Source organism: Phallusia mammillata, chromosome 7 (assembly GCF_965637545.1).
Source record: "Phallusia mammillata chromosome 7, kaPhaMamm4.hap1.1, whole genome shotgun sequence".
Classification (NCBI taxonomy): Eukaryota; Metazoa; Chordata; class Ascidiacea; order Phlebobranchia; family Ascidiidae; genus Phallusia; species Phallusia mammillata.
Window position 1 is genome coordinate 5,150,303 of NC_137258.1, and position 27,051 is coordinate 5,177,353.

At 35.7% G+C, this 27,051-nt stretch overlaps 3 protein-coding genes across 6 annotated transcripts in view; 1 reads left to right on the forward strand and 2 right to left on the reverse strand.

Annotated features, from left to right (window-relative positions):
* Positions 1–259: 259 nt before the first annotated feature.
* LOC145238098 (rho GTPase-activating protein 1-like) lies at positions 260–12,113 on the reverse strand. Of its 2 annotated transcripts, none has more exons than XM_080101151.1 (11): positions 11,912–12,113; positions 6,796–6,935; positions 6,254–6,348; positions 4,339–4,470; positions 3,902–4,087; positions 3,391–3,510; positions 2,818–2,891; positions 2,459–2,544; positions 1,803–1,914; positions 1,539–1,729; positions 260–1,433 (listed from the first exon to the last, which is right to left on the reverse strand). In XM_080101151.1, exons 1-11 carry the CDS (start codon positions 12,048–12,050, stop codon positions 1,338–1,340), a joined length of 1,371 nt encoding a protein of 456 aa, XP_079957277.1. In that variant the 5' UTR covers positions 12,051–12,113; the 3' UTR covers positions 260–1,337. The 2 variants fall into 2 exon arrangements, with proteins under 2 accessions (XP_079957277.1, XP_079957278.1); XM_080101152.1 differs by lacking the exon at positions 11,912–12,113 and adding an exon at positions 7,222–7,407.
* Positions 12,114–13,685: 1,572 nt separating this feature from the next.
* On the forward strand, positions 13,686–15,477 carry LOC145238101 (uncharacterized). The gene has a single exon (XM_080101157.1). It carries the CDS (start codon positions 13,797–13,799, stop codon positions 15,306–15,308), a length of 1,512 nt encoding a protein of 503 aa, XP_079957283.1. The 5' UTR covers positions 13,686–13,796; the 3' UTR covers positions 15,309–15,477.
* A 642-nt stretch (positions 15,478–16,119) lies between these two features.
* LOC145238100 (lipopolysaccharide-responsive and beige-like anchor protein) overlaps positions 16,120–27,051 on the reverse strand; it is a 54,647-nt gene continuing 43,715 nt past the window's right edge. For all 3 annotated transcript variants that reach the window (XM_080101155.1, XM_080101154.1, XM_080101153.1), the window contains 14 exons: positions 26,894–27,006; positions 26,692–26,832; positions 25,884–26,003; positions 25,465–25,617; positions 24,003–24,152; positions 23,089–23,196; positions 22,396–22,566; positions 21,905–21,992; positions 20,094–20,249; positions 19,496–19,669; positions 18,503–18,680; positions 17,831–17,972; positions 17,161–17,312; positions 16,120–16,577 (listed from right to left, as the gene is read on the reverse strand). In XM_080101155.1, the coding sequence (XP_079957281.1) occupies positions 16,487–16,577; positions 17,161–17,312; positions 17,831–17,972; positions 18,503–18,680; positions 19,496–19,669; positions 20,094–20,249; positions 21,905–21,992; positions 22,396–22,566; positions 23,089–23,196; positions 24,003–24,152; positions 25,465–25,617; positions 25,884–26,003; positions 26,692–26,832; positions 26,894–27,006 (1,937 nt within the window). In that variant the 3' untranslated portion in view covers positions 16,120–16,486. The remainder of the gene's footprint in view (positions 16,578–17,160; positions 17,313–17,830; positions 17,973–18,502; positions 18,681–19,495; positions 19,670–20,093; positions 20,250–21,904; positions 21,993–22,395; positions 22,567–23,088; positions 23,197–24,002; positions 24,153–25,464; positions 25,618–25,883; positions 26,004–26,691; positions 26,833–26,893; positions 27,007–27,051) is intronic.

A 27,051-nucleotide genomic window follows, 5' to 3' on the forward strand; every position in this document is an offset into this window, starting at 1 on the left:
AAATTTAAAACTTTAAAGCACTCTTTCTTGACCAAACGCTTGAAAAAAGTACCGAAAAAACAATGTGTGTCTCTTCAGTGAAGGGGACCCGAAATTATACTTCAAATGTACATCACAGCATGGGAGGTCTGTGTAACCTGTAATCTAGATTTACGATAATTTACAAAACGAAAAGTCGGAAATGCTTTGACCAAACAAAATTAAAATATCATTAATCGGCTGCTAAAGTTGGCTCGAACCACTACTTGTAACACATAACAAAGGGTCCTTGCTTTATTGGTCATTAGTACAATGCATCAACCAACCGTTCAAATTTCGTTGAATTACATCATCCACTGCCAGCAATGGAAAAAAGATAGCAATGTGAAATGATTCGGGACAATAGAACGTCCAAAGAGAAACAACCGAATCATTTTATCATTTGCCGTTTAGGCATAGAATACGTTCTGTAACGCCAAGGACCGTAATTTGACTCATTGCTGCAGGTATAAAAAGTAGGGTAGAAAGATTGACAAGCGTTGTTTGGTGAGACACTCTTTTAAAGTTCAGCTGCAAGATTCAAAAGCAAGAAATCTTAGTTTGAACCTGTAAACCGACAGACTTATATTATATATGATGCAATAGATACTGATACCAAGTATTGGCGAGCACAAAGGCAAAAAAACATGTTGTCAGTGTGGGATTCGAACCCCGACAAAATGCTTCACCGTGCCAAAGTTTGGTGTGCAGTAATACTGGCAAAACGATACGGTTGTGCACTTTAATGGGTGCGTGCTTTTTTGTGACACCGAACTTAAGGACACCCGCATGTCCTGTTTGTCTTGAGAGATGATTTTCATGCAGCTTGGTTGATGGAAAAAACAACAACGGCAAAACGAAATTGCACTTGTGAGACAATAAATACATTAAAACTATGGTAACCAACTTTCAGTGTCATACGAAAGTTCGTATTGACTGACAGAGGAGACAATGAAAAATCATAAGGAAAAGTTTAAGTAACCTTGGAATGTTCTTTTTCGTTTGCTTTTGTTCAACATACGGGCTTCATCAGCAGCGAATAATAAAAAGGGGTAAATACTGGATACGCGGATATTTTAGTTATTAATTCAACTTTCCGGCAAATTGCTACTCAGCGATCAACAGTTCGTGACGTCACCAACACAACACTTTATGACGTCATCGAGGGAACAACACAGTGACGAAATGGAAAGTGCGGTGAAGAAATAAAAAGCGGCAAATCTAAAAGGTCGTCCTACGGACCACCGCGGCTCAGAAAGCACACAGGCAGACACTGTAAACCTGTCTATGACGTCATACTACGTAATAGTGACGTCAAACTAACATTCGGAGTCGTCCGCGAAAAGCTGTTCGGCATTTTCCAATAGCAACATGGTAAAAGTGTTGATCGGCCCCATAGCAACAAGTGATGCAACCTATGACGATTAATGACGTCATTAATATGAAAAAATTTATGTGTCAATAAATATTACATAGGTCATTGATACGTTTCATGTGACCTCTAATAACCATTTACTTACCTCGTCACGTGACCAAGCCAAGTTCGGACCAAAAACGACGGCAAGGTTACTAATGGTCATTTTATTAGTGTCCGAATGCTTGGCAACAATGGCCAAAAACTCTATGAGATATTTTAGAATCGCCATATTGTCACGAGGAAGCTTTTGCAAAAGCGAGGAAACAACTCGAACCCTTGTGTCCTTTTCCACATCTGTGAGAAAAAAAGAAATTTAAATGCTTTAACAAACACGGTATGGTTAAGTTATTGTTTTCGACAAACTCACGATTGATGTTCAGTATGTATTCATAGAGATCATAAGTGAGAAGTGGTTCTGGCAGCCGACGTAGAAATGTCTTCAGTGTAACAGCGGCCAGATGTATATCCTCAAATACTACCTGGTAGCATAAAACACAATTTTCTGTATTGGATAAAATTATCGAACGTGTGCTTCCAATGACTTTAAAATAAATTAAAACATTTATTGAAATGAAACACTCTGTTACATATGGAGGAGGAAATACGCCAAACGTTTATCATTTTCTTACAACTTTCGTGAATTTATCTGTATTGAGTTTTTAAAATGTTTGTTAAGATCATGCATTGATTTATACCAACCTGCAAACTTGCAAACAGAACGCTAATTTTTGCCTACTCGAGTACCTTAGGGTCGACAACCCTTTTTGTACTGGGGACCGTTTTTGAAACAGAAATTTTACCGGACTTGAAAACTACAAATATTTAGAAATGAAAACGCCTAAATTAATCACTCTCGGGATACATGGACAAAATGTTGCATAGCATTTAACCTGAAAAATTATACGGCCCGGTAACGATCTCCTCGCAGACCGGGACTGGACCGGCGGTTGCCGACCACTGGTGTACATTATACACAGAAAAATATGTTCTGAAATGTAGTCTGGGTAATGGGGCACAACTTACTGGTGCACCAGTGTTGTACAAGTTTTGAACTTCTTTTAGTGAAATTGCTGATGCCGATCTTCTGAATAAACCTTCTGTTGTTAAACCTAAAATCAGAATAAAAAACTTGAAACTCTTACATAGGAAAATGAAACATAAATTTAACTATTTAGGTTAAGATATTTAAATCGAAAAGAATTACAAAAGTAAGGAATTGGGTATGCAACGAGTAAAACATTACTGCACTGATGATAACAACAACTTTTACTGATACAATTGCAAAGAAACAAATTCTTTTTTGCAGGCATCTGTAGTAACATTTTTCATCAATATATTCTTCAAGCAGTATCAAATGCATTGACATAAAAGTTAACTCTTACCATTATCTTTTATGTAGTCAATGGTCTCATGCATCACTTTTGGAATTGGCAATCCTGGATTGTTTTCTTTTAAACTGTGAATAAAAACAGGTCATTGAAACATAATGATTTGAAATGATTTTGATCATATTTGGATTTTGGTAAGTTGCCAGATGTCTCTGTGTGGATTCAGCAATAAATCACACATCAGCATTAATAAAATCTTGAGATTGGAACCATTGTTCTGTTATAAATGGGCTACTGGAATGTACAATAACCTAGTGAATGGGTTTAAATCAAATTTATTTGCCCATTCTGTTGGTCCAATATGCTAATAAAATACATTGTAAGCCAATGTTATTACAAGACTTTAAATAGATTACATATTAACTATTTGTTTGTACCCCATTATCACATTCAAGTGTTACAGATATTTACCAAATATTAGGTTGAAACCTGTATGCACCAAAAACATTAAACCATTCATTTTTGTTTTAATTAGAAACCAATATATGGAATCTACTGGATAATCATTTAGTTTTCTGGGGGTTGTAAACAGTTTGACATATTTTTGTTAATTAAAAATATACTTACAATTGCAAGGAAACCCCAAACTGTTGTGTTGGCAGTTGATCAACTGGTTTATAACTGTCTGATGCATCTTTTGGCCTGGACGCAGTTTTTATGTTTTTGGCAACCAGTTCCCGGTCGTTCCTGAGTTCAAGTAGAAAGAGAGAAATAATATAATAAAATAATACACCGAGCAAAAAACTTAACACACTTCTGTTTTTCTTTTGTGTTAAACTCAATGTCCCTGAACAACTTATGGGATTACAGAATATTTAACTGATTTTTATTTTGAGAAAAAACTTTGGTGGCATTTGTAGTTATATCAATTTTGCAACCAACATCACATCTGAGTTATGCCTGGCAGCAACAGTGTATTCATCACATCTGAGATTCAAGTCTTATACCTAAATATATTAGAAAGACTCCCGTATTTTTTTTGCTTTTGAAACTTTACACTACTAAACAACAGTGAAAAAACTTTATTTCAGTTAGGATTATTTAGGTTTTTGTTACTGATTGAAAAGTTTTAACTTACTGAAGAACTTCTTCTGGTATTGGAAGTTGGTTGATAGTGACATGCTCACTTAGGTCATTGAGATAGTTCACATATTGAACTTTGCGGCCAAATTTGGCACTGATGATCGGTTTCAGAACATTCATAAGCACACGAATGAACATCGTTGGATGAACAATGTAAAGCTTTTTCAAATTCTTTTTATATCTAAAAAACATTAGGGTCAAATTTGAGTTACCACAAGTTGACTTTATGTTTAGGAATTAGTTAAATAAAATCTATATTGTACTGAAAACTGGCATTGCTAGGTACTGAGTAGTTCAATACTGGCAAAACTTTATTATGTGTTTGCATGGTTTGGGCATTTATTATGTTTGCATGATGGTACCAATACTTTCATATGTCAGCAAGCAAGTTAATATTAACATAGTAGCATATTAACAAAGTATGAATCTTACTTTCGATCAAACTCTTTATATGCCTCCCTCAGCCATGCAAAAGATGGTTTGTTAAGGCTGGTCAAGCCATAATGAAGGTAAATGACACTGTAGTCAGATTCAACATACTTGTCCAGTGTGTACTTCAAGTATCTGTAAAGCAAAACCCATCTTGTTAATATTTATTTACTCATGGGATAGACACAGTTTCTAAGCTTGGTACAACAGCTACAACAAAGCATTTGTCCCAACATAACACCCATTTCACAGAATAGTACATGTTAACTTATAATTGTACTTTGGTTCCAACAGTTAACTGAGCTTTTAACCACACGATTAGTTTGGCAAGCAGGAAAAAATGCATCATTCTACACATCAGTTATAACAGGTCAACTGCTTTGAGTTCATGGCAAAGATGAGTAAGATACCAGCAGGAAATAAACCCTGGTTTAATAGCAGGAATTTTTAGAGAGCAAAAGGGTAAAATACAACATATAGCCTACACCAGTGGTTCCCAACCTTTTTGGTGCTGTGACCCCTTAAAAACAGTTCCCAAGTTGCGGTGACCCCAAGGATAAAATTATTAGGCTATATATTGACATTGACTTCTAAATATCTGAATATGTATTACCCACTATACTTTCTTTACCTGACACTGAAATTTTACGAACTAAATTTTAGTATAATTGACTATTAAGTTATAATTAGAGGATTGTGATATTATCGCGTGAATGCAACCCAAGTTGGCAGGTGCTGACTTGTTGATTATGTAATTAACAAACAATGGCGGGAAGGAATGTTGAGCACTGTTCTTTCGTTTTTTAATCGTTAAAGTAGTCCATGGCCTAAAGTGACCCCATTTGGGGTTGCGACCCATAGGTTGGAAACCGCTGGCCTACACCAAGGGTCACCAACCTTTTGAAACCCAAGGGCTACCTTAAAATAACCAAATAGCTCATGAAGGGGACACATATTGTTTTAGTCCGTATTTTTTTCTTGATGTCTAACGTTCGGTTGGTCAAGAAAGAGTGCTTTAAATTTACCAAAGGCCCCCAAAGCGTAAAATTTTAAAACAGCTGTACTGACTAAAGTACATCATCTAGGAGTTATATGCTTTGTTGGTTGGTGCAATGTAAAGTTTTCTAAAGAATTTCGTAACTTTTAATAGGATTCGCCCATTTTCACCCCTTAAACCCCAAAATATTCGTTTCTGTCTAACGCTGGTCTGTAACGCTCATTTGGTCAAGAAAGAGTGCTTCAAATTTATTCAAATTTAAATTTATGTTAGTTAATAATCCGGATTTGATCCTCCCCAAGTTTAAACCCGAATGACCCAGCGCTTCACCCACAGGCCCCCAAAACATAATTTTTTTGATCTGCTTTACTGACTAAAGTACTTCAGGTAGATGTTTCAAATCTTGGAGTCATGCTTTGTTGGTTGTAGCAATGTAAGGTTTTCTAAAGAATTCTATAACTTTTTATTGAATTCACCCCTTAAACTGAAATAAATCTCAATGTAACTCAACAGCCACATGCTTAAAAAGTTTTCTTACCGTGATCAATAAAATATCACCCAATATAAATTCAAAACTTATTACATTTATGCCATTCCCCATGAACAAAAAAACTATTAAACAAAAACACAGTAAACTTTTTAGCTCCGCTATTGCTGTATTTAAAAATAATTGCACACATTTTAGTAATCTATCGGGTGCAAAGGGGCTTAATCACTAGGGTTTAGAAATAACTTTTTTCGAAAATAGAAAAGGGGTATAAAATCTAATTAGGGATTTTAAATAAGTGTTGACATGGAAAAGGTTAAAAATTACGGCCCTGCCTAGTTCACTTTAATAAAACCTAATTTCATTTGAACCTTTGTTCAATAAACTCTTTCTTTAGAAACGGAGCAAAGGTGTGGAAATATAAATCATATTACCTCAGAAGCTTCTTTTGGTCAAGTTCCTTATTTGAAGGTAGTTTTGAGGCACTGACCACAATGACTGGCCTTCCACTGGTATCCACTCCAGACACCTAAAACAGTTAATTTACATTTTTACTGAAGTAATTGTTGGAAAACCAATCTAAAAACAAGATTGTTTGCAGTAGGTTGGGTGTGCTGCAAACTGTGAAAATATCATAAAGGACAATCACAAATGTGTTTCATTTGTTGTCGCCCATTGCTAAAGCTAAAAAATGTTTTAGTACAATATTCACAGAAGCCATGTTTGGCTGAAGATGAAAAAGTGTCGTAAAAGCACAAAACTGGTGTGTTTATACAAATTCAAATGCAGTTATATAGTTCAATGTTAACACATGCTTGTTGTTCAATCAATTGTCTTTCATTTTTTTCACTTTTTATGTTTGAACAACAAACAGAAAAAACGTACCTTGTATTGCAGCTTATGTAAAACACTATAATCAGCTATTTTTTAAAAATTGTCCTTTAAACTTATACAAATCAGGGTAATGCAAACTCACTTCCACAATTCCATATTTAGCTACATCGGCAAATTCCTGTTGGGCAGCTCCATCAAAATCTAACCAAGCTTCCTTCTTTGTCACACCACCCTCCCTTGCTCCATTGATTGCTCCCAGACTGGTTGCACTTTCAACAAGACCTTCAAATACAGTAAAATGTGATTTGGATTGTTGAAAATGCCAGATGTTGTTTACATAAGCATTATGGACTCAAGCTATGGGTAAAAAAGGTACACAACAGGGGCTGAAAATAAACTGCAAAATTATGTTTTAAAAGTACTGTTTTTTGAGTACCATGCAATTTTAAACAAATCCATTTGAGGTCTGTATAAAAAACTTTAGCTTATTTACTGATTTTGTTTCTTGAGAATGTGAAATCTAATTAAGCAGCTACACGTAAAGAGGATTTTTAAGGATTTTTTTTACCAAGTGGGGTAACTGTTGAGTTGTACTTGCAACAACAAATGCCCATTGCTCTTTAACATGATGTAAGTAAACCCATGATAAAAATATATTTCCGGTCAATACTACAGTTCCTTTTTATTTACACAGCATAGGGAAGCAGCATATCCTTCCTAAACATGTCATTTTGACAAAAAAGTCTATGAACAACACAAATATATGTTAAAAACAAAATATACATTAGAACGTTAACAATTTAAAAATACAAAAGATTAAGCTAAAAATGTGAGTATGTATGTATATTTGACCACATGTCAAAAGACAAAAGTTTTTTCAGACCATAGGAAAACAAAACATGACAAAGGGTTTCATTATATTGGAACTTCTATAACCAAACTCATAACACTCGCTGTTTTCTGGCTTTGACAATAACAAAACGCTGTAGTCCACAAAAACAAATGAATTAATTCGGTAAATATGCCCAATAAGGGTATGAATAAACAACTAAGCTTTTCTGAAACTTCAACTAATCTAAAACGTATATATATATAGCAGTAAAGTCACATTTACATTTTGCTGCCGTCTTTAAACATGCGTTACCTAACGCAAAACAATAAGCACTTTCATGCTGCGCCGTAAACAGTTGGATTGCGCCAGCGGCCAGACTTCGAAGACGTGACATGTCAACGCCCTAAACATTAAACCACACCTAACCCAATTAACACAACGATACTGGTGCAAAAAACGGCCGTTGCGCAATACAACGTCAATAGGACCAAACAACTATAATTGCATGTACAACTTAGCTTTACAAATGGAGGCAATGCTTAACGTTATGCGATTACAGCAGCTAATCCCTTTGGCTGGCACTTGAACAAGCGATAGTTAAATATTATACAGGCGACCTGCTGAGTCCGTTATGAAAAACAACAATTGTTTGTTCTGGTTACCAAGGTAGCCTTGTGCATCATAAATGAGGTTGCCGCATGTCATTCTGTTTCGGTTTGCGAATGCGTTTAACGGCACAAGTGCCTAAAATCTAAAAATCGCAATTGGAAAAACTCCGATATGAAAGTCGTGGATATACTCTTTAATTGCAATGCACCGAAAATACAGTCATACGGTAAAATTTGTTGTTTTCAGACGGAAATTTCGTAAGCCTTTTTTTAAATTCATTATTAGAAGCACTTTGGCCAGCACCAAAAACAATTAATCTGAACATCTTGTCGTTGCAAGAACTCACTAAAACAGCAAGAAGCATTAAGAAGTTTGGCCCACTAACTTTCTCGTGTAAGTAACGCTTTAGTGAAGCGGCGTCTCCGACAAAACCCACTTAGCTTCCACAATAGGAAAGTGGGACATTCGATTTAAACGATAACACTTTTTCTAAACGAATACAGCTTTGTCTCAGATTACACTTGTACAGCTCAATAGAGTGTCCATTGAAAATCAGAATATTTGTGTAGGAACTGATAAACGCGATCAATAAATCCAACAGGAAATTTTATAAATGTCAAACATCGCATGAAACAGGATGCTTGGTCGATTTTTATACTAAATATTCGACATAAACACTTGCTAACGCATGTAACACACCGTATATGCTTGTAAAGAAACCGTAGGGGTGTTAAACAAGTGAAAGTTAAACAAAGCGTTTCCATTACAAGTCTAGCTAGGCTCTACGCGACGGCTATAAACAAGATATTTTCTAAACAAAAATGCCACCAGTTGTCTACTTTTGTTCGAAACTGTACTTTCCGTTCAGAACCTAATACATTACAAACTCAAAAGCGCAGATTGTCTCTTGCTGAAATACGCTTAAAACTGAACATTGAAATGAGCAGGCCTTGAAAACGTCGGAAACGAAACAAACTGCGTCTGTAGCCCTGAGCCTTCGAGACGACTGCTTCACGCTTCACTGCTTGTCACCTGTGCGTCACCATCGTAGCGGGGTTGTAAAACGAAACAGCGCGTCGTGACGTCAGACAGCTGAGTTGGTAACAAGACTGGGGAAAACCCAACGCAATATACGATCCTTGGTTGATAGTTTTCAATAAAACATTATACGTCAGTGCTTCCAAAACTTTTTCGACGTATTTCTTCCTTAACTTTAACAAACCATGTGTATAATAAAAATTAAAATAAATTCCTCCCCTCAAGTTTAAAATTCGTTCCTTATGAGGAATTCGTTTCAGGTTGGAAACCACTGTATTACGTATTCACCGCGCTGAAAGCGATTTTAGTTTATGGCATTTGACATATATACAACAAATACAAGCCTGTAGATTGTAGACTATACACCGAGCAAATACAACCAACCAAACACGACAAATGTTTGACGGTGAATCTGTTTGTTTAAACCTGAGACAAAGAGACATACAGTTGAGGCCTGGGACGATTTCCTTTTTAACTTCAGGTTATATTTCCGTTTAAACTCCTTAATGCTTTACTGGTAAAGTAGAAACGGGTGAACTAAAGTGAAAAAAAAACGGTTTCGTGTTGACAAAGCTTCGGCGTAAGTTTCAAAACCAAAATCGTCCTGGTCAACTTTTCGCAATCTGGAAATTACAGCGAACTGTTAGTTCTATTTTACTCTTGACAGCACTGTTTGCATACATGTTTTCAGCGGTATAGCAGCTTTTAATTTTCGCATTATGATTGTGCATCTTTTTCCGGCCTGCTAATTGTATTATTCATGCTATTGTTTCTGCATGCTTTTTCTGCAGAAAACAACTTCAATAACAAATCAAAGCCAACACTGATCAAAAAAGGTATAAACTTCGCTTGTTTACTGTTTCTTTTACATAACAGCAGTTCTATTATGAAGTCTGGTTTAATATTTTTTGCGAGATGCACTCACTTCACAATAGGTGAATGGAGAGGGCGGAAAATGCAGCGTGCAGAGCTCTTTGAAATATTAATGGTTTTGTGAAAACAAAACGCTGTTCCGTTTAGAGCACGATTGTTCCACGAAACGTTCACCAATGCGCGGATCGAAGCTGGTATCCGTAAATACGATAAGTTACATACATTAAAGGTAAACAGTTTAAACGTAAACAAAAGTGGTAATGGTGGTACATTATTGCAAGGTGTGCCTTAGTTGTTGGTTAATATGATTTTTGCAGAAATTTTCAGTACGGTAACGTACTTATGTATGGTTTGGTTGGGTAAGGTACTTTCTTATGTTTTAGTGAGAAAACGTTTTTGTGTATGTTTAACGTACTTTCGTACTCTCTTGCATTTTACTGTATTTATTACACTTTCAACCCCCTGTATAATAGGTCAAAGTGTCGAAAGTAGCGATTCAAATTTATTTTCAGATATTTCAATTTTTATTCACGTGCCTGACAGTTGACACTAACATTTATTCAAATTAGTTCTTCAGCGTTTATTTGGACGACCGCATTGGCTTGGGTCAAACGCTACACGAACACATGCCACGGAAAGGAAGTTACCTTTCATCACATTCCCTAAATGGCCTGGTGATCGTTGTGCACTGACATTACAACTGAAAGTGCTAATAAACACGTCTAATGCTTCTTGGTCATAGTACTTAACCACACATTTCGGTAACAAATTTTGCAAAGATTATTTCCTTGTTAATGCACATAAATGGCATGAGCATTTTCCTAACCCTAAACATTTAAAAATAAAGCATGTCGCTTTTTACATCTATTTGGGCCATTATTTTCATCATTAATGCACATAAAAGTTTCGGAAACATTTGGTGGTGGAGCCTGAAATGCTCAAAAACTAACAAAAATGAAATGACTACAACATAGTAGTTGATGTTTAACTGTACAGATAGGAGTGTTCTGTGTAAACTAAAAGCTTATATGGTAGTTGGGCATTACATATTACAATGTCAACGGTATTAAAATGCTTAAATTTGTATTACCGAAAGACTAACTTGCTATTCAAGCTACTTTAAATATATAAAAGTGCAAAAATAGAAGTTTGTTTGTTTTCAAGAGAAACTATAGTGGAATATAATAATTCAAACATTTTACTCACAAGTCACAATGCATACCTTTTTAGTAAGTGTATGTAAACAATAACACTGCAATTAGAAAAAAATGCTCTTTGTGAAGCAGCAAATTTCATGCAAAATCATTCTTTGCTTTTGTACAAACAATTTCCTCATTGGAAACTGTTGACAATTATGAGTCATAACATTTATGCCAGTTTGTTTACAAATGTGCTGTTTACAAGACAGATCAGACAGGTTCTTAATGATGTGTTGCTAAACAATATAGAGAAGTTCCAGAACTTTTTTTTGTGACCATTTATTTTTAAAAGTGCCATGGTTGAAGAGCACTACCCTACAAATAACAAGCAACAAAAAAGGTTTTAATCTATAATGTTATGTTTTTTGCAGTAAACAAAAATTCTTTTGTTCATAAAACCAAAATAAAATGACAGAATTGTCACATATTTACATGTTGCAGTAAATTCGGGTAATTGCAAACTTGCCTGCTGAATTCATATTCATACAAAATCCCAAACTGTTGCCTATGAACAGTTATATATATAATATATATATTTTCTTAAATTCAAATCCTAGTAAAATGCTGGGATTGGGTGGTTGGAACTGGTATTGACTAAAATCAGTCGATTTATTGACCTTTCATTGATAGCTCAATTGCTTGGTAAAAAAGCATTTCATAATTTATATACATATTTACTTCACTGCCACACAAAAAACTCTCCTTACCAGGATCTTTGCTCACTTCCTGCTGAAGTTCCTCAGTCATTGCAACATCTTCAGACTGTTGAGTTTTGTTCGAGTAAAACTCTGTTCCTTCCACAGGAGTGTCATTGTCCAAATTAACAAGTAGTCCTTCAGCAGCCATTGCTTTTTGTTTTGTCAAGTTACACAATGTATTTCCCTAAACACTGAAATGGAATTAAACCTTTTTTAACACCATGATTTTACAAAAAAGCTACCAGTTTTTTTTCATTAGAAAACATTAAATTATTTAGAGTTTAAATTTTAGACGAACATAATATTTAAAACATGTTTTTGTAGTTACCCATTTGTAAAGCAGAAAACTTTCTACAAATCAAAAATATACATACCAGTGATGCCTAGCATATTGCTATTTACTACTAATACTACAAATGTCTTGCGAAAAACAGGTGTAATCAGTTTTTGGCACTGTCAATCAGCATTTGGTGTCCTTTTACATTTGGATAGAAGACATATTCATTTCAGTAAATGTATTCAAAGTTTCAGTATTTGAAAGTTTTCGGTTGATGTAGATTCGTTTTTTAACATTGTAATACAGATTTGTGATACTTCTGGTGACTTTTTATCAACAAACAACAATAAATTGTGAAAGGTCAACATGAAGGCTTGACTTCAAAGATTGGCAAGTAATAAATAGTTGCTTGTGATTTAAGATTTAACATGATTTGTCCATTGTTTTTTTGTTGGAGTCACATTAGGTAGAATTTTTTTTTTCCGGAGTTGAGTCGTAGTAGTAAACTTTTGTAATGGAGCATGTCTCTGTTTTAAACCTACAGTTTTACACCTCAAAAAATTGCATTTGAAGCCAGAGCATTGCACTGATTCACGTTTTTTGTACAATAAATTTTAGAAATGGCATGGTTTGAGTAAAATATTGTGTAGGTTTGCATTTGTTAGGGATATACGATATTTTCTCATGAACGAAAAAAATTCTTTTCAAATGCTAGTTGCATTTTTCTGCAAACCTAACCTCATAAAAAAATTGCAAATATTATTTCTCAGGAATTACAATTTGTGGCATATCTAACTTAAGAATTATACACAACACAGATAGTCAGATACAGACGAATCAAGAAATTACTGAACTAAAATTAATAAAAACATATAAAATAAACTTTTTTTTACACAACTATATATATATATATGCAAACCTGCATGACTTTAACAATCAGGCCTAAAGAAAACAAATTTTGGAAGTCTCAACATACATTCAGCTATTTGTCAAATTTATTAACTAGAGTTTCCGTTTTGAATGCTCACTGGACACTGGTGCATCGGTTATCGGTTTTAAACGCTAATAACCGGAGGTTATTTTGGTTGCTGTCTATGGATTATTTCATCACAAATTCAAACACAAATATTTCCTTTTTTAATTCACAAATGTAAAAATTGTAAGCACAAAAATTGTTTTTACATTGAACTGTCACTAAACTAAACTTACCAATTAATTCGTATTGATTGGCAGCTGCCGAGAATTACCTGGCTCGCATCCGACAAAACAAAAATAAACTAAATTTTATTTTCCGCAAAAAAGTCTATTAATGTGTGTGTTTTTTTGTAAATATATGTATGTCGAAAAATACCTTTTAGCTATGATTAATATATTTATATATATTTTTTAAACTGTAAAATAAACTAACGCAGCCATGACGTACAGTAAATTGTACGGAAAAAAACGTTTCGTCTTCGTTTGTTTACATTTTGTCAGTCCCCGTTTTTATAATTTAACTTCCACATTTTAGTTCATTGAACACGTAAACCAGCTTCTTATGGTATTTATTGTATTAAGGTGAATATATTTTTTTAGGTGGCTTGAAATAACGGGAACAAGAAAGCCTTATACAACAAAATGCCTTGCTGTAGGTCAGCCGAAAAGCTTAAGGATTTATGTGTTGAGAATGTTGCCAATAACATGGATAACCTGTGGTGTGCGGACTACAAAGAAAAATTTGCAAATCACAAATTACGGTTTGTGATTGGACCTTTTCACCATCTTGATTCCAAATGCTTAAATGAAATTATAAAAGTCTTAAATTCTCGAAAGTCACTTAAAAAGTTACATCTTCATTTACTTATTACACCGTATCTTCTCGATTTGGACCTCTCTGGAGCAGCAAAGTATGCCACAAATGAATTTCTTGATATAGCTGTTGAAAGATGTGACCACTTACGCTCAGTAAACCTTACATCATGTTCTCGTTTGTCTGCCTACAAAATTGTACAGCTTGTTGAGAAATTTGGACATAAACTGAAAAAGCTGGAACTAAATGGAACGAAAATTGATGACACTGTGATTGAAGCTATTGGGCAACACTGTAAACAACTGGTTGTTTTGGATCTTAGCAACACTTCAAAACTTACAGAAAATGGTTTAAGAAAGTTGTTTGTAAGAACAAGCAACCTCAATCAGCCCACAGATGTAGCAAAAACTTTAAAAGTTCTCTACATGATCATGTGTAAATTTGGGAGCACAGACCCAGTTCCATTTCTTGTTGAAATTTTGATGAAATTTTGTCCTGGTCTCACCACTTTAGATCATGGTTGTTTATGGCAAACTATTTTTACTATTTGCAACCAAACCAATTACACGTACAAGTTTGCATTGACAGGGCTTGTTTACCAATTTCCGATTCCCATGTTTGATTACCGCCGTGCTATCGATTTTAAAAAGTTGATGACCTGTTTACCAAGTTACTGCCATTTCTGTGCAATGTATTATAATGAACCATTTGGGATCGAGTTTTTTCATATCACCAGCATGCGAAGTACCTGTTTACAGTCACTTTGCATAGACTGGAATGCCCCATTTCATTTCCTTGACTATGTTGGCAAGGAATGCCCAAACATAGTAACACTGCAGCTGGACCTCCGTTTTTTTGACTATGAAACAAATGATGCCTTACGTAATGCATTTGAAGCTCACCAGGCAAGTTTAATGAAGGACACGCCAATGTGGCGAAGTCTTCACATCTTGTGTCTTACGTTTCCATTTTCACCTGCCCCCAATTCAGTTTTACCCGTCCTAAAACGGCTGTTCGCTAACTCATACAAAACCTTAATTGAAGCAAGGATAAATCAACTTCAAAGTCCTGGTATCAACAAAATGTTAACAGACACTTTGGAATTGGGTCATTTTCAGTCACTGGAGCATCTTGATGTCAGCGACAGTCATGATATTAATGCTGACACAATTTGGGAATTTATGTTGCACGAAGGAAACTTGGACAAGATCTCATTTATGGACTGCAAAGGTGTCAGTCTGCATGATTTTATGACCATGCAAGACTATGTGTTGGAAAAAAATATAAATGTTAAACTTGTATATGATTGGCACTGTCTTGATGATGTAGAGTTTTATTAATTTGTTGCATTGAATGTTATGTTTAAATTTTACTTTTAATCATGTGGCAATTGATTCTGTTTGTAATAAGTTTAAAATTTGTGTTGTGCTACTTTTTGGTTTAAAATCATTTCAGAACAAAATGCTTTTTAGTGATGTTTCAAATATCCAAATAAAACACAAGCAGCCATTTTTTTTCCTTTCTACTTCAGATTTTTTTAAAAACTGATATTCTTTTGATGTGTGTCAGAGTGGCAACACAGGTTTTTACTTAAATATCGGTAAACTATTTCTTATTTTTTCACAAAAAAAGTTTATCAGTTTTTAAAAAATATATTTTTGTGAGAAAGTAATTTTTAATTTGTAGTCATACAGAAAAGTTTGACATGTTGGGATACCAGTTTTTTTGTTTGTTTACATTTTGTTAGTCCACATGTTTGTAATTAATTTTTAACACTGATTCATGAAATTAGGTTTAACATTGATTCACAAACCAGTTTCTTATTGTATTTATTGCGTCCAGTTAATGATGTTTAAAATAAGTTTGAAACTTTTCATGAACTCTAAATGCTTTTGATGGTGTTTTAAATATTAACAAATATAGGCTATTTTGGTCACTTGTTTTACATGCTTTATATTTGCAAAAAAAATTCAACAATTATTTATGTAAAAAGTTACATGTGTTTTGCAATGTAACAAACAAGCTTTCTATCTGAAACTGCTGTAAAATCAACACACCAAACGCACTGTCTTTAAACATAAAGTTTAGGTTCTGCAGCGGCATGTGACATTCTTAAAGATCAGTGCAACTAACCAAACATATGTTTGTTAATATGGTAGATATCATTGGTTTATTATGCGTAGATAGCAACACTCTCTGTTACACAATGACACCCAGCACATTTGACACTATACTCAGACGATCAAAGCGAAAGTGCTGCATTTCACAAAAATATGCAAAACCAATATACATATATTAACGTAACAAGGTCATCAGCTCATTAGGGACATACAACTCTATATACAGGTATATTGCATTACGGACGCCTATCTTTAGGCACGCTGGGATTATCTACAAAGCGTTAAATGTGGAATGCACGGTGATTTTGCTACAGGAATTATGAGTACCGAAAGTTTCGTTGCACCAGCATGAATGAAGGGGGAACTCCCGTGCGGTATTTTACCGTGTTGTAGTGGTTTTAGAACTTGTCTTGGTATTCGTAGTGCCATTTGTTGAAGTTTACATGGAAAGCGACGATACTGCCCGAAGTCATTCCAGTGACAATGGTTCTGTTTGTAACATAGTTAATTGAGTATGGAATAAGAAAAAGCTAATAAACGTGCGTAACCTAGTAATTCAATACATTGGCGTTTGTAAGATGTAAATGAGTGACGATTTCACATCATTTTATAAACCAAAAAGTAGCGGCAAATCCAGAAGTGAATTTATGACTTATTTTTTAAAAATGCTTTGGAGGTCATTTGAGCCTGAGTTAAAAAGTGCTTTAAACTAATGTTCTAATTTACTGGAAAAAAGAAATAGATTAATAAAATTACAAAAAAACGGAATAATAATAATTGAACTAGGTTATTTACTTGATTAGGCAAGGGTTAACAGGAGACATTCTTTTACGGGCTCTTTCCCTTCAATTTAATACTAAAGTGTTAAACGAGAGGCAATGTTAAAAGGGTCTATTGTAAAGTAAGAGTTCAATGTATGAGACGAATTTATACAAATACCACCAGACAAATGCACCTTTCCGGAAGAATATAATGTGAGAGCATTGCACAAAATTTTCTGTATGTAGCAAACCAGGACAGATTTAGCCTATGCTTAGCTAGCACAGTGCTTGATTAGGGCTTAGTTACTTACTTTTGATCGTGAGTTAGCGCTACGGAGCAGATGCCAACGTCGCAAAGCGGGAAACTATAAAGATGTTTGAAGTCCCATGCGCGCCAAATTTGAAGTAACCCTTTGTCGCCTCCAGTGATGAGATACTGACTATTGCTGCTGCTCACAATGGCCTGAAAAGAAATGTCGGATCCGTTAAAATTTTTCTAACGGTTACGAATAAAACAATACGAGGCTCGAAACATGTATAGAATATAGTATGTTAACAGGCATATTTCAGACTTTTCTTTATTGATCCAGCAAACACGTACAAGACATATTTGCAGGATGAACAAAGAAAAGTCTATTATGAGGTATTGTAACTGTTTTTTAAATTTGACTTTAAATTTGTCCCCAGCAGAATTTTATTTGTTCTTTTGTTTATGCCTGGCTGATTTTGTCCAAGTGGTATCTTACATGACCTTGCACTTTGTTCAATTGCGGTGTGTTTCTATGTCAACTATAATATGTATGCCCTATAATAATGTTTAACAATCATCTGTTTAATCAAGTTATAATCAAGTTTTTATTTGAATAGAGCAATAAAATAAGTCACGACATATTAACCTAAAACTTGCAATTTTTAAAAGTTAATAAATTTTTAACATGTAGGTCTAATTATAAAAATATATTGATAAAAGATTGTTTTTACCTGTAGGTTGTCGTTTATAATACGGCTTGTAAGACTTCGTCCATTCATAGTAAAGTTGCAAATCAAACCGTCGTTGTAAGCTGCAATAATCATTCCCTCTCCCGTAAACAACAGCAGTTCGGGTCTCCGTATTGTGGGTTCCCTGTGAATAAGGTGGAGGCTGTTATAATTTGGGTAACAACAGGCCGTGATAACATGTATTCGCTTTGAGCCAATAGCAGTTGCAGTAAGTTGCAACTAAAGCACTGGAAAAAAAGTGTTTTTTTTCAAAAGGGTTATAAAAACATGCGCACGAAATATAAATAGTCTGTTTCAGTGTCAGATCCTAAACATCAAAATAAACGACGGGAACAAAAAACAGAATTAAACCTCTTTAGCAATCAGATTTTAGCAATCAAAACATTTTTAACTGAACTCTGTTTGTAAAAGCGTTAATCAACTCCAAAGCAGTTCAATAAAATTCGCACAACGACCAAGATTTGAGATTTGCTGGATTGTTTAGATTTAGATAATTCACCACATGACATCACCTATGACTTAATTGCAACCGGACAATTTCATTCCAATGCAAAACCACTGTCTTGCATTTCTAGCCAAACAACCCGTTTAAGTTTGGTTCTTGTAGGTCGTTTAGCTTACAATATCAAAACCCATAAAAACAGTTTGACTTACGGATTATCGAGCGAGAGTCCTGGTTCCAAAGTCCTCAGCAAATCTCCTGTGATGGTATGTAGGAGGAGCGGGCCGTCCACTGATCCACTCGCAATCAGACCGAGCTCAGCACAAACGGCCGCACATGTGATTTCTGTGTCGTGACCAGTTAACACTGCCCGTGCTGTGGGGTTTTCATCTACAAACAACAAAAGTTTAAGAGATAATTCGGGAACAAAATTAAAAAAGTTAAAAATTTGAAGTTTTCTTGTTAAATGCAATGGTTTATTTGGATGACAACAGGGGCAACAGAAGTGGTCGTTTTTTCGCCACTTCAACTGTTTTGGCCGAGAATTAAGATTAGCTGAACATCGTATTACGAAGAACAACAAATGTAACGAAGTCCCAGTTTCAACGCAAGCAGCATAAAACTCTTTCTCTTTCTGTAACTGGAAACATCTATAACACCTATATGCCTTTGTAAGGTCTAGGTTGGATGTATTTAATACAAACGTCTTATTTCGTCAATGGACGTCTCAATAGGCCAATTTAAGAGCATTAAACTTAAAATGTGACGCGATCGACACAAGGTAACACTTCCTAACTGGACATAGAGATTGGTATTATTCAAACCGTTCATGACCAGGTAGCAGCCTAGCATGATTGGGTTTTGATAGCACTTGAATTGATAAAAGTTTAAACTGATGACTATTTAAAATCTTCATTCGGTGTAGATTGTATTAAAAAATACATGAATAAATAAAAACTTTTTGTGCACTTTCAAAAATCAAAATTTCTTTGTACAGTAAACCTGGACTAAACTAATTTAGACAAAACTCGAGGTATAAATGATTTGTAATGTGGTAAGACATGAACTAATCTACATCGGTTAATCCGGATCTTCGCCTAATCCGGACATTTTTTGGTCCAAACGGGCCCGGATTTAACCGAAGTTTACCTTACATCAATTTTAAATCCGACTTTATCCTGAAACAAGTAAAACAAAGGTCTTACCAGCGCTGGAGGAATCCCCTATTATTAGACTCCTTCTTCCACTCCAGTACCACAACATCACTGTGGCATCTCTGGATCCGGTGACAAAATAGCAATCTCCCCCGATGTAAGTTTCAGACCTCGATAAACAAGTGACCACGTCCCAGTGGCCAAAGACTACTTGGTTCAACTTGCCTGAAAAAACAATAGTTTTAAAATTAAATCATATTTTTGTATTACGCGATTTTAAGCAAAACGACTAAGGTGAACAACATACCCCTCATTCTCTCATACACCCCTCATAACCGAAGTTGTGATAAATGACAAGACAGTTAGGAGCCTTTTTGCTGGTTTACAGACATAAAACAGTATTGAAGTGACGTTATAATATACTGACTGAAAATTACCCAAACCGGCATTATTTCTCAGAAACCTATATAAAACCTTGCTACCCGCTGTTGTAAGGTTTTCTGGGGTTTACCGTTGACGTCGGTTAAAGCGCAAAAAAACAACATGCAAAGGCGATTTAACGTGGCAGTGGATCACTTTACCAATTAGAAACAAGTTGCGCATTGTGTAAACTTGAAATCTACCCTTCAGTGAAATCCAGCCCAGTTACCTGAATCCACCATATTGATTCTGAAACTTCGGTCCCAATATCCACAAGATACTAGGAACCTGTTGTCGGCCGTCACCACGAAACAAGATGACGTCACCTTCACACTCTGATCCAGAGTATCTGCGATCTGCCTCTTATTCGGTCCCCCGCCCAAAGCTAAACATAATTAATTTTGTCAGAATGCAACAACTATGACGCCACATTCCATCTTATGACATCATACTCAGATTCAAATAACACGGAAAGATAAACAAAAACTGTGATGTATGTATTTACCCCTAGATGTCATCCATGAGTTATGACGTCACGTTTCGTATATAACCGTGTACCGCGTCTTAAACGTGGCAGTCAATACAGGTAACCGCTTAAAGGTGTGTGCGTTCATGACATGGTGTCAGAAGTGGGATTCGAACCCACGCCTCCATTCGGATTCGAACCCAATATTTTGTCACGAAATGATTTTCAAAAACTTCAGGGACGTCCATATGTTTCTTCTACTAATATTCGATTGATCTCATATACTGGCCACCATATTCCAGTTTGTGGGACAATTAGTTTAACACTTCAATACAGAAAGCAATCATTTACTCTACCATTTGTTGTTGTGGAGATTAATGCATTGCCTATTATAGGATTAAATGGAGCAGTAACTCTTGGCCTAATAAATAAACTGGAACCGATTGTCAGTGGCGAACAAAATTTGCTGTCCAGCTTTTCAGATTTATTTCAAGGGTTGGGTTGTGTTCCAGGTTGTCACTGAATAAAGACCGATAGCACAGTTTGTCCCGTAGTCCGTCCCAGAAGAAAAATTCCATTTGCACTCAAAAACAAACTACAACAGGAGCTACAAAGAATGGAAAGCATGCAAGTAATCAAAAGAATAGAAGAACCAACTAAGTGGGTGAACTCTCTTGTAATAGTAGAAAAGAAAAACGGAAAACTAAGAGTTTGCTTAGATCCGCGAGATTTAAATAAAGCAATTTTGCGTGAGCATTTCTGTCTTCCGACGAGAGAAGAAATTATCAGTCAATTTTCAAATGCTAAAGTATTTTCTAAACGCGACGCTTTGTCTGGGTTTTGGCAAGTAAAGTTGGATGAAGATAGTTCTAAGCTTTGTACGTTTAACACTCCGTTTGGATGGTATAGATTTTTGCGCATGCCGTTCGGCATTTGTTCTGCGCCAGAAGTGTTTCACAAGTTGGTGTACATGATGTGTACAGAACAAGAAAACATGCTGCAATTACAAGTGAACACTCCTGTAAAACTGTACAATACTCAAAACAAACTATGGGATCAACAAGGAACTATAGAAAAACAGTTATCTCATCGCTCTTATCTTGTCAAAACTAGTGATGGTGTATTGTATCGGCGGAATCGTGTTCATTTATGTCCATTGAATGTTATTGTGAATCCTTACCCTTCGAGACGTCAGTTAAGTTCAATTTAAACGAAGGGAAGTTGTGATGTATGTATTTACCGCTAGATGTCGTCCATGAGTTATGACGTCACGTTTCGTATATAACCGTGTACCGCGTCTTAAACGTGGCAGTCAATACAGGTAACCGCTTAAAGGTGTGTGCGTTCATGACAAAAACCTTGTTACTATGCAATGATTATGACGTCACATTCCAGTTTATGACGTCAAAGGCGCAAAATATGCATAAGTAAATCCCACGGAAGTCAACTAACAAATGATTATGACCTCATAAGAGAACCTGTATGACGTCGAAGTGATGTTGCAAAGTGATGAAATCCATAAATTAATTTCAATGTTTTGCTAAACAATGTGTGGGAAACGAAATGTAACTTACAAATTAATGAATCTGGTTCAATCGACAGAGCGGGCTGCTTGTCATTGTCGGCACTTGATGGCGCACTAGAGCTTTTTGAATCAGATGCCTGAAAGTGAAATGAACAGAATAGTTGTACAGTATATGATTTCAGTTAATGTGTTATATAACCCTGTTAAATCTTGTTTGTTAATGTGATTTGCTTGAAAAAATTTGTAAAGCAGTAACCGACAAAGACTATTCTCAAAACAGGAACTAAGTGTAGTCCATAGTTGTAAGGTTGTGTAGAGTAGACGCTCTACACACCAAAATGGCCCTTTGTTTTTGAGCCAATGTACGGTTTGTGAGGACTTGGGATCGCTTTGTACAAACAGATTTGGGTAAGCGTCACTAAAATAAAAAACTATTTCACTACAAATTAACAAAAATCCTAATAAGTGGTTGTTTAATTGAATCAAATGCTTTTCAAGTTTATTTTTTAAGTTCAACTCAAAATTCCTAAAAAAACTCACCTTGTTCCATTTGTTAAGAGAGAAGTGAAGGTTTTTAGTGCAAGTAATCACGGCTGGAGAATGCAGACTGGGATGGGTGTTCGCTGCGACGTGTACAACAGGTGAATTTGACTGAAACTTTAACACCATGTCCAAGTCCTGATGTTGTCGCTCTTTGAACATCATCGGTGTCTGCAACCAACGAAAAGTTGTTCGATTTTTTGTGTTTGTCATAATACACAATTTTGCGAGTAAATGGTTTTGCTCAACATTTAGTGTGTTTTCTTAATATTGACAAAACTTTTTTTTACTTTTTGTAGCTTATTGACTTACATTTATTAGATGCTTGATGTAACGATGGTATTAAGGTGTCTATATTTTTTTACCTTATATCCAAGTACGTTTAAAAAAATGTTGCTTATTGCAAATTACGCCCTAACTGGGGTTAGAGCCACCGACCTTCCTCAAACAGGAACCAATAAAGCAGCTATCGGTTCTCAATATTAATTTTTTGCCGGGATTCGTCTAACAATACTATATAGCTTTAGCTAAGCAGTCATAGTTTCAATGTGTTAGTAATCTTATAGTTAAATCGTAATCTCACTACTGGCAGTTTCAGACTATCTCAGATTCCCAACGCTTTATATATCCGTATTACACCGGAATATATGAAAGCAAAAGTTTGGTAACTACGTGAAATTATGAGTTACTAACCACGTGCATGGCGGAGCTACGTGGCAGGTGCGGATTGGTCAACAGCTGGCTCGGTGTCTGTCCGAAGTTTCGGATTTGGTCAGTCAGACCAGTTCTCTCCACCGGGTCCTGCAAAAATACGACAGTTAGTTTACAAAAAACATCAAGCATGGAAAAAACGTAACCTATTTTCTTTATATTACGGGCAAAGACAGTTTCAGTATTGCCGACCGCATTACAGGTTCTATTTAGGCCGCCCGTAGGGTTAAAAATAAAAAAGCTTCTTGCAGCTGGACGCTTTTTAAAACAGTTGGACAAGGTAATTAGCCGTCACAAGCGTTGGTACTATAGTATATGTTGGCATTGGCAAATACGTTTTTTTTAATTACGTGCGCGCAGACGCGTGTGGTCAAATGGCAGCTGATTGTACACCCCTGATGTATTCTACTATGTTTGATGAGTCAATATCTATTGTTACCAAGATTGGCCCATGGGGTCTGCCAAACATCAAGACAACATACGTGCGACTTCTATTAGCACCATATTTCTGGGATAACATGTCAAATCATCGTAACAATTAGACGGGTTTATAAAGTTGTGATCGAAATTTAAAAAATCACGTTTTCAAAGATAGTTGGATAGATCCATTTGTAAATTTGAAAAGAAATACTTTTTCTTGATCGAACGAGTTCGACAAAAAAGTAGAAAAAACAAAGTCAATTTTGTTACTCTGTAGAAAAAACAAAGTCAATTTGTTAATCTGAAAAACAACCGTGTAAATTGATGGTATTGCTTAAGTTTTCAATTTTAAAGTTCTTAGCTTCAACTTATTTCACCAGGTTGTGCATAATACAACTAAAGTTTTTGCCCAGAAGACCACAACAAAAAATAAACTGCTACTTCGTGGCAATGAACGTTGTATTTTAAACCCTCACACTTATTTGTTGCAGGTCAATCATTCCTTCATATGTGAGATAATAGAAGACGTTGGTCGCCCTTACAGCCTCCGGTCCTCTCTGCTTGAAACCGAAAATCAAGTCGATCCACTGGTGAAGCTGACATGATACAATTTCTGATTCCAAAGCCTGAAAAACAATCAAGTTATGATTCGACATAAACCAAATATAAACAAGAGATTTGTTTAATCTAGGATAGTGTTGTTTAAACTTTTTTGTGTCGCCCCCAAACAGCTAGTTGAGTTGTTATATAAAAAACTCCAGTTTACAAAAACGGTATAAAGACAGTTTACAAAATAGCTAATGTTGGGCAAAAAAGAGAAAACTTTGACTAAATTTTCCTTGTGGTTTTGTTACGTTCCAACTGCCCAGATTTATTTCAGCGCCCATTTGTGTTTAGTTCCCAGTCCCCCCCCCCCCCTTCACTATTGAAAATTGGCGCCAACTCTCAGAACCCTTGATCTAGTACCACGCATCTTATATTAACATGAAATGCTGTGGGACTGTGAAGGCATTACGGTGCAGCAAAAGTGCTTTGCGTTTTATTTAATGTTACGTCTTTTTAAAATGTTGGATACAAATAATCTCCACTTATTTGTCAGAAATAGTTTTACTGTTGTTGTACGTTTATTTGACCACAACACCACTATATCTAAACACGCCTTCAATGTTAGGATGGATATAAATTCATAACCGCTGGAATCAGCCCTGAAGCACCTATGCAGGCCAGCGGCACTCATTTAATCACAGTACGCCAGGGCCATTGAAAAATCACAGTACGCCAGGGCTGTTGAGAGTTATATCCAGGGTTGCCATACCGTCCTTATTTCTAAGATTTGTCCTTATTTTGAAGGGCTATGTCTTAGAAAAGTTCATTGTCCTTATTTCTAAGAAATGTCCTTATTTTTGACTGAAATCCTTATTTTGTCTTATTTTCAACAATTACTATAGTCAAATCCCTGCTACAAGTAACAGTGAACCTAGACCTGAGCTGTCGTGAGATGCACGAAGTATTTTCTACGAACAACGAGTTGCTGGAATAGATTGTTTCTGGCCAAAATATTGCAAACGATATGTCATGACTCGTATAAATGCAAAGATTTGTTCAAAAACGTTTGTTTCGTTTCGCATAAAAACTTTTCGGTTGTCCTTATTTTTGGTTTCAAGTCGATGGCAACCCTGGTTATACCCAATCAGCAAGCATTTCCATATGGCAAGGCCTAAGCTAGAAAAAACGTAGCCGGGACATTCGTTAAATGCTTACATATCAATAACACGGTTTTACTCAGGTATTTACTGCAGTAACGAACAAATTACCCTAAATCGTCGCCTTCTTTTGATTTATTTCCAATGAGTTTTGTTAATACGACAACATTTACTATATCTAAACATGCTATAATTGTTGACCAAGTTTAGTGACTTTTTAGAACCATCAACCTACCATCCTGTTTACGCGCACAAAATCGTCAGCTGACTTGGCCCACGGTGGCAGAATGACGTCATGTACTTTACACGCTTCAGTAGTTTGGCCCAACACGTAATCGTTGCTGTTTACAAACATTTCCGGTAGATAATAGAATTCTGGAATAAGTTCCTGAAACAGCAAAACAATGGAGTTTTTATACTTGTTTTACTTAAATAAAAATTAACGTTAGCCGTACGCATCCCATCATTGGGCGATAAATTTGCCCAAGGTCAAAAAAATTTCGAAAAAAAAATAAATAAAAATAAAAATATCTCTACATTCAACATATCATTTTTTCACATTGCTTGTAACCGCGCATGGAAATAAGACACGGTGAAGAAAAAAGCTGATTTCCTTTTCAATAAACAAAAAGAGAAGAATAAACAGTTTGTAACCTTGACATCGTGAGAATCTCTCTGGCAATTCTTCCATGATTGTTGGATGGACTGAAATGTTCGATCAGCATGATCAAACTTACCACCTTGCAAGTTAAGGAACATCGTTGTAAAAGGTTCCTGTTCAACAAAAATCACACAATCAGCCAAGTTCACATCAAATGAAACCGACAGAATATTTCTATCGGAAAGCAATAATTTTCGAAACCGTTTAGTATCAACGTTTTCTGGGATTTTTGTTAAACACCTCGGTCAGAGAGTTTTTAAGTGTGGCCAGGCTCAAATTTGCATAAATGACTTCACATTCAACCTCACTTGTGCCGGAATTTTTACAACTTCGGGTTTTGTTTCAAGAAACTTGGGCCGGATTCGATGACGCTTTTAACTCCCCTCTGTCTCACATTTCTAACACACGGTTAATTGAAAGATAATAACTACCCACATTGACATCTAATTCGTCGAGTAAACATTTGAAATTAGCTTTTCTTTTTAGTCTGGCGCTTGTGCGTTTTCCGCAAGTTCTGACATAGGGATCTTGGCCTGACCCATGTACAAATAAAAAACTGATTGGGATTCGTCCCCGGGAGCGCCCAAGGTTTTGCGGTAAAACTTTAAACAAACTTTCGCGACCACTTTTAATGGGAATTTTACCAATTAGATTACAACACGTGCAAAATAATTAAATTTAAACCTCCATCGCCTATTGTTTCTGGAGTGTACCAAATCATAAGTTAGGGTGGCATTTTCAAGTTAAGACCACTGTTTGCAAGCAGTGTTTAATTAAAATGTATTTAAAACATAAACTTACCACGCGTACAAGCCATCCAAGAGTAAAAGCAGCATTCGAGTAATGTGTACCGTAATGGAACTTTGGAATTTGCGGATCGTCCCAGTTATCGTACCTTGTCTGGAAGTAAGTAGCTCGTTTCGGGTTCAACGCTCCAATCGGCTGCAAATTAAAAGCTTGGTCGTTTCAAAATGAACTTCTACGTTACGAAACCTTCACTCACCTTTGAAAGGTCTCTGTAGTTGCTAGGCAACGAAAGGTCAAGTTCGTTGGCCTCGTAATTTGAAATAACCCATGGAAATACGGGATACTGGTTAAGGTCGTTAAAAGTGCGACCTAAAAATTAAAGAAGGTTTCCACGTAATGAAAATAATAATTTTC